Here is an 8,053-nt window from a genome sequence, read left to right on the forward strand (position 1 = left end):
GCCGCTGCCTCCGGCCGGGGGCGGGGCGGGGGGGGCTCCCACTGGCGGGCCTCCCGGCGCTGAGCTCGGCCGAGGCCCTGCCCCAGGCCAGCTTGTCCCCGCGGGTGGGGTGGCCGCGCTCTGCACGTGCGCGCTCAGCCGCCCGCCCCTCGTAGGTTAGACCCACCCAGCGGTAGTGTCACTCTCTGCGCCCCCGAGGTTTCCGCCCGTCAGAGCCGCCGCCGCGGGTGGAGGGAGGTGGTGGGCGGGGGCCCCCGGGCTCTGAGGCCTTCAGGCCGACGCACAGGCCGGGACTCGGCGGAGGAGGGCCCACGCGGGGCTTGGTGGCCGGTGCTCGGGGGTCACCGCGGCCCTCAGCGCCCTCCCGTGGGAAAGCCTTAGGTTTAGGTCAAGCGTGGTGTTTAAAGGTAACGTCGTCAGTGATTAGAGCAACACTGTTTACGTGAAACCACTTTCTGAGAGTAGTGAGAGCGAGTGGAACGAGCGTTGCGCGAGGCCGCGTCTGCAGGGCGGCGTCCCACGCGCGTTGTGGTGCGTGTTGCTGCGCGTGGGGCTGCCCTCTGGGCCCCTGCCCCCGCCGTGCTGCTGGACGGCAGTCCCTCGGGGGTCCCCGGGGTCTCACGGTCCTGTCAGTGTAGAGGGAGGGAGGAGGGATCCCTGGAGTCTTGGAGAAAAGGTTTTGTGCCCTCTGGTGGGGCTTCCCCCATATTTATGATCTTAATTTATACAGTGCCCACCGTGGAAGCAAACACCTCCTGTATCGCTATGTACATATCCACATCTGGAGTTGTAAATACGTTGTTCTGTGTATAAATAAAACAAGCCTGTTTTTGATCTTTCACTGTCGGGTTTCTTGTTATCGTTCCTTGTGCTTGGACGTAAGATGTCGTTGCCAAAAATCTTCCCGAACTGGGTTTAGAATTACGTTTTTCAGCCGCTCTAAAAACAGGTTGAATTGGCCGTGGCTGAAAAGCAAAGTGGGATGAATGCCATTGTATTATTTAGGGTGTAGGTTCTAGGATCTATTGAATTAAAAATTCAGCAGCCTTGGGGCCAGGTAGCACCAAGGATCTCAGGCTTAATCACATGCAGCTTCAGCCCAACCTACTGAGGGCTGGGTCATTTTAGCTAATATCCTAACCTCCTAAGTCTTTTACATGTAACTGCAAACCGGAGCTCTCCTACTTACTGCTCTGTTTAATCATAGTACCTTTATTACAAGGGAGCTGCCTCTCCAAGCTCAAGGTCACTTTAATCATCCCCCAGTTTCCTGGGGTGAGGGATGGGGGCTGGGATCACGGAGTCGAAAACCAGGCAGGGTACCATAGGGCTGTGTGGGCTTTGGATGTGTAGGTTGCCTCCCCAGCAGCTTTCTTCTCTCTCCTATGCTTAGCAGAGCCCCATTTTTGTCCTGGTGTGCATGCTCCTCCCACCTGGCCATCCAGGATCAGGCCTCATGCTTACAAAATAACTGCCACTATTCCAGGGATCACATCCAGACATGACTATGTCCAGGCTAAGGTGTGGGTGTATAGGGGGGTTGTCTCTTCTGCGTCTCTTTTTAAGGTAAAAGGAAACCTTTCAGAAAGTCTGGCTTCCACTGACCTCCCCTAATGTCTCATTGTCTAGAATTGTATCACACACTCATGACTAAACAAACAAACGGGTGGGTGCAGAGGGAATGGGGCTATGCCAGTGATGGCTGATCACGGTGCTGCTGGCCTAACACATTTCTGTTATTTTATGCCAGGTGCCGGCTTAAGGACTTTACACATCCTAACTCACCTGTGTTCCTTAGCAAATCCTACGAGGTGGGTATCTGCACTTTACAGATGAGGACACAGGCTCAGAGAAGTTCACGACTTGTCCCAGCAGCACGTGGCACGGACGGGAGTCACGGGGCAGTTGGGTACCGGAGATCACACCTCGAGGGCCATGCTGGTCCTGTGTCCCAGGCCTGACACCAACCCCAGCCCACAGTGACAGGTGAGGGAACGGCCTAAGTCACACACAGACATCCTGGCCTGGGAGCCTGTGGTCCCTCTCACACTGGGATGGCAACTGTGACCACGCTGGCCGCCCAGCCCAGGTACCGGCCTCGGAGTAGCGTCTGTTGCCAGTTTTGATCACAAAAGCCTAATAAGCAGGTTGTAAAACTCGCAGAGGAAAACCCGCCAGCTGGGGACCTGAAGGCTTTCTTGCTCATGCCGTGGACGGAAGCAGATCGACCAAAAAGCCTGCTGAGCTGCACTTTCCGGGAAGTCATGTTGCCAGCCGGGCCCCACGCTGAGAACAAAATTGCCTGTGGTCCCAGGTCTCCAGGACGTGTGCGTGCAGGAGGAAAGTGTTCTAGTGTGGCCGCCGCCAGGTGCACCCTCGGGGCTGGGCGGGCCTCCGCAGTGCCAGGCAGGGCCGTTGTGCAGCGCTCGTCACCATGGAGGCCGTGACCACCCGGGGTGGCCTCGACTTCCAGAAGAGCCGTTGTATCGTGGTCCCCACCCCCTCAGTATGCTGGTTCCAAGTCAAATCATTCATGTCATTGAGCTGCTGCTGGCCGAACCGCGAGGCGCTCCATCCGTCGGGCCCAACCCAGACCCCAGGCTGCAGGTAGGAGCCGGTGGGCCCGAGGGCCCGGCCCCTGGGCTGTGGGGTTGGGGCTGCTGATAGGAAGGTGGGGGCCCCGCAGGGTGCCCCCCACCCCCGCCCCGGGACTAGAGCCGCCTTCTCCCCGGGGGAGAAGCTGCGGGCGCGTCAGGTCTGCTCAAGGCAGCCTGAGCCAGGATGCAGGCAACGAGCTCCTGGTGGGCGCTGGAGATGTCTCTTCCTTTAACTAGCTTGTGTGTCGCTGTCATGGCTTCACCTTCCTCTCTGCAGTGCGGTGCCTTCCCAGAACGTACACACACCCACGGTGACTGGTCACGTCTTTTACTGACAGGGCAGGACTGAGCACGGAAGGTGCGGCTGCTGCATCCCCCATCTGGCCAGGCTGAGGGGCCCAGGACTTGGCCCTTCACAGCCAAGTCTGTCCCAGAGGGAAGCCAACCTCTCTGAGCCAGGATTCTGGATTATCACGGACTTCTTGGGCCCCGCCTCCCCTTTTTGCCAGGAAAGTGTCACATTTGAGTAAATATGTTTTCTGTAACACAAGCACCCCTGCCGGTTCTATTTTCCTAGAAGGAAAAGAGAACCAGACCACTTCCAGTTTCTTCAAATACAATTATTACCACGAGTCTGAGTTTATTTAAAACCAAAACACAGTTCTGTTATTTCTACAGCAGTACTGAAGTGGTATTTCTAAACATAAACCCCAGCGACTTAGCATCTGAAGTCCGCTTGGGAAAAAGGCCAGGAGAACATGAAGCAGTCAGCGCACAGAGATGGGAAGTTACAAATTGAACAGTTTATTTTTTCTTTAACAAACTCTTACAGCTCTCCCTGGAGCCCCACTCCATCCCCGAACTGGAAGGAAGGAAGGAAGGAAGGAAGGAAGGAAGGAAGGAAGGAAGGAAGGAGGGAGGGGAGCAAGCCGACAAGCAGAGACCACCCGAGGCCCCGGCCGTTCACCGTGGACACCGTGCAGCACCTCGACCCCTGCCTGTCGTGGTAGGTGATGCCCACTGAGGCCGCCGGCTTCTCAGAAGCAAGGCTTTTCAGTTAGAACATTAATGTTTTATTACAGTGGAATGAAGGGAGCACACCAAGGAGCCCTGTCAGTTACGGGAAAAGGGACAGAAGAGCCTCTACACAGAGGGGCAGTCAGTCAGGGAGCTTACACTTCAGCCTCGTCACTGCCCGCCAGGTGCGTCTGGAGAGTCTGGACCCCCACACGCGCGTCTCCTGAGACAGAGTTAGTGTCTGAGGCCGGAAGCACTCGCCAAAGTCCAACTTCTTAAAACACGACCGCTTCAACACAAATGAGTAGGTAATTCGCGAGCCAACAATTTCAGACGCACACACAGAGACCAGAGTTTCTAGTGGTGGTGTTGACACTGTTTGGAAGGAGGGAGGACAGAGGAAGGAAGGGCAGGGCATTCATTCCACTCAGTGGCAAGCTCTGCGGAAGAGCAGCACAGGCGCAGCAACATTCATTCACGCAATTTCCTTAAGCCGGTGGTGCAGGCGGAGGCCTAGCCCACATGTGTCATTTCCTTTCCATCCCTTACATTTAAGAGCTATTTTAATATCATCAGTGGTAAAAAGGCTGATGAAAAACTGTGAAATCAAGAAGATAACCACACTTAGCAAGAGAGTCGCTATAAAGCATCACTGAGGTATAAGAAAGTATTTATTGTTTTTCCTGCTTCCGACTGAGTTAGCTTGAGAAAGTGAATCACCCCGGTGTCCTAAATCACTCGGCTTAGTAACACAGATGCAACGTGGCTGTCATAAATACCACTTACATCTTTTAAATGGGATATATAGCCAGCTATGCTGCATTAAGAAGACTCTTGGTTCACACTTCCTTTTTCCCATTTTAATCGAGGCTCCTCAGGACTGCCCCCTCAGCCCTCCCCCAGGCTTGTTGGCTACGACCCTGCCGCCTCGTCAGGCTCCCAGAAGGAGGAGGCCCTGGCGAGATCTCTGTTCTGACCACAGACAGCACGGGTCGGACGCCAGCTCATGCTGCCCCCTCCCCAGCGGCACCCGACCTCAGAGGATGCCCCGTCGGTCTCCTCATCCCGGAAAGAGAGGTAACTAACGCTTCAGAACCACTTCTAACTCAGACCAAAGGGGAAACGTGCCGTTTGGGGACCAGAAAACACTCCTGTTTATGTCACAGCACGAGCCTGGCCAGCCCATCGCTGTGAGCCGAGCTGTCAGAGCCTGGGCGGCCACAGATACCTGAACAGCGTGAGAGAGAGAGTGGGGCGGGTGTACTTTAGAGACGGGTGTGCAGGGATGAGCCACGTAGCACGTCACCCATGCCTGCAGTTAATGCAAAACTAGTCAATTTTTGTATAAAGATGGTGGCGGGGCTCGAGTGTTGGCGCGAGGGTGTCGGCTGGTTGGCACCTGTGGTGTGGCCAAGTCCGTGCCAGCCCGGGGGGACGCGCCACGGAGCGAGCGGGTGACAAGCGCACTCGCCTGGCCTGCGATGGAGCGCCTTCTTTGCTCGTGACAAAGCAGGGCTCTGAGTCTGTGTCTGCACCGGGCAGAAACCAGGAAATGGGCCAGGACCTGCAGCAGGAGTGTGGAGGCCCTGTGCTATCTGAAGCTCCCGACGTGGATGGAGAGAGAAGCTTCTGGTCCACGGGGGCGGGCAGGCGTCTCTGCACCAGAGGGGACGTCGCTGCTCTGCACACGAAGGGCTTCCTGGCTGCAGGGACACAGAGGCCATCACGGGGTCACATCCCGGACGCCAAGGGCCCCACCAGGTCGAGGAGTGACTCCACATCTCATTCTAACTTTCAGGGTCAAGTCAGGGCGGGCAGGCAGCAGAGACGCACGTTGGCAGTTTGGGCAGCATTTCCGCACTGCTCCCTCAGGGGCCTCCGGGTACCCCTCCCCGGGGCGCATTCCCACGCCCTCCCCGCAGAGCGGTCCAGCCTCGGGGCTTTTCCCAGCGGCTGAGGGAAGGTGTCTCAGAGCAGCACAGTCTTTCCTGCTTCACCTTCCCAATCCAAGCGTGACCTTCACAGAGGCTCACGTCTGAAACGCCCAGCTCCGCACATGGTTACAGGGTCACACACCTGGGGGACACCGCCTCCACCCCGGCCCTCGCTTCCCTGTCCTGCATGCCAGGCGGAGGGCACGTCTTCTTGCTGCCGTCACAACGCCTGTGACACTGGTACCCAAGCCGTGGGAGGCGGGAGGAGAGGAAGGCCGAGGGGGCCGGGCGGGCGGCCTGGGTCAAAGGCTACCGCAGACAGGAGAGGCCACCACGCCAGAAGCAATGAGGACGCGGACAGGACACGAGACCTCGGGAGACTGGAAGTGGGGACAGATCAGGACGACCACCCGCACCCCTAGTGTGGCCTGCGGGGGCGTGCAGACCACGGTGGTGGGAGCCAGGCCCAGGCACGTGGAGGTTGAAGCATCAGCACTGGTAGAAGGTTCCAGCAGATTCTGACAGGTGTCCGTGGTCTGGAGGCCAGGAGAGAGCTGGGCTGTGTACAGAAGAGGAAGGAGCGAGAGCCCACCCAAGGTGACGTGACTCGGGCAGAGCAGAGCGAGGAAGAGGGATGGGGAGGGAGCTCCCTCCAAGGGGAGGGTCGGCTGGGTTAGCAACCTGGCTGGCTGCCTGGAGGGGACAGACGGGGTGGAGAGTGACGGGGGAGTGACGAGGTGACAGCAGGAGGACACAGCTGGAGCAGGGTCAGGAAGCGCGAACCCTAGACAAGCCAGGGCGGGTGTCTGAAGGAAGAGACCCAGGGATGGGGGAGGCCGACTGCAGGAACAGGGCCCCGGCGGAGGGAGAACGAGACCCGGAGCTTGGGGAGGGGCCCCCTCCGCGCAGTGAGCTGCACCCAGGTTCCTCCTGCACGGTCCCCAGGAAGCCACTCTAGGAGGTGATGGAGAGAAGGTGGGCAAGCGCAGGCAGGGAGGAGGGCTCTGCTGTCCACGCCTCAGTCAGGAGCCTTCCAGCGAGAGCAGGCACGCCAGCGCCTAGAGGTCGCGGTGGAATCTGTCACGTAGGTGAGGACGCTAACTAACTTACCTCTTCTTTTTCCCCAGAGCAAATGCTTTCTGTTTTTCTCTTCCAATGTCATCTCTGACTGTACTGAAATCATCATCATCTTCAACCAGGAGATTCTGCATTTCAAAATAATTAATGAGCACTGTTTTCAGACATCTTTGTAGTCTACGTTTTTTTGTTTTTTGTTTTTGTTTTTTTTGCGGTACGTGGGCCTCTCACCACTGTGGCCTCTCCCGTTGCGGAGCACAGGCTCCGGACGCGCAGGCTCAGCGGCCACGGCTCACGGGCCCAGCCGCTCCGCGGCATGTGGGATCTTCCCGGACCGGGGCGCGAACCCCTGTCCCCTGCATCGGCAGGCGGACTCTCAACCACTGCGCCACCAGGGAAGCTGAATCTTACAACCTTTTGAACTCTCTTAAACAGAGCTGATGGTTTGACTGTGGAAAAACTAAGAACAGTTTTGTATTTTCCTTTTAGAATTTCTTTTACCTATCTTTCAATTTTTGTTTATTTATTTGCTTTTCTTCGTTGGGTGGAAGGTCATATTACATTGGTTCCATTTTTTAGTACAATGTTGAACAGAAGTGGTGATTAAGGGAATACTTATTCCTTAATATAAATAATTTAAAATTAATAAATTATTAATTCTTAAATTAAGGATTTAAATCATTCACCCTTAATACAAAAAATGTTATTATATGACAACAAAGTACGTTTGTCCAAGGAATGCAAGGATGGCTTGGCGTTGAGAACATGTTTATGTAATAACACTACATTACCAGATTGAAAAAGAAAAACGATACAGCTAATTAAACAGATGCAGAAAAAGCACAGAATAAAATTTAATATTTAAAAAAATTTAGTATTAAAAATCCAGTGCTCATTCATGATTTAAAAAAAAAGAGCTTAGAGTAAACTAGGAATGGAAGGAAATGTCTTAACCTAATACAGGTACCTACATAAAACCTACAGCAACACACTTAGTGATAAAACTTCAGAGCATTTTCATTCAAGTCAGAGCCAAAAATAAGCTTTTGGTATTGAGGTTCTACTGGCCTCATAAAATGAGTTCTCTGGGGGCTTCCCTGGTGGTGCAGTGGTTAAGAATCCGCCTGACAATGCAGGGGACACGGGTTCGATCCCTGGTCCAGGAAGATCCCACATGCCGTGAAGCAACTGAGCCCGTGTGCCACAACTGCCGAGGCTGCGCTCTAGAGCCCGTGAGCCACAACTGCTGAGCCCGCGTGCCACAACTACTGAAGCATGCACACCTAGAGCCCGTGCTCCACAACAAGAGAAGCCACCGCAGTGAGAAGCCCGCGCACCGCAATGAAGAGTAGCCCCCACTCGCTGCAACTAGAGAAAGCCCACACGCAGCAACAAAGACCCAACGCAGCCAATAAATAAATAAAATTT

General features: G+C 55.3%; 1 protein-coding gene across 1 annotated transcript in view; it reads right to left on the reverse strand.

The window, feature by feature from the left end:
- Window positions 1-5,205: 5,205 nt before the first annotated feature.
- The window catches only part of USP40 (ubiquitin specific peptidase 40), a 104,865-nt gene continuing 102,017 nt past the window's right edge, over window positions 5,206-8,053 (reverse strand). The window contains exons 30-31 of the mRNA XM_007445733.1: window positions 6,659-6,753; window positions 5,206-5,317 (exon numbers count right to left, since the gene is read on the reverse strand). Of these exons, the coding sequence (XP_007445795.1) occupies window positions 5,206-5,317; window positions 6,659-6,753 (207 nt within the window). The remainder of the gene's footprint in view (window positions 5,318-6,658; window positions 6,754-8,053) is intronic.

Source organism: Lipotes vexillifer, unplaced genomic scaffold, assembly GCF_000442215.2.
Source record: "Lipotes vexillifer unplaced genomic scaffold, Lipotes_vexillifer_v1.1 scaffold1492, whole genome shotgun sequence".
In the NCBI taxonomy this organism is placed as follows: domain Eukaryota; kingdom Metazoa; phylum Chordata; class Mammalia; order Artiodactyla; family Lipotidae; genus Lipotes; species Lipotes vexillifer.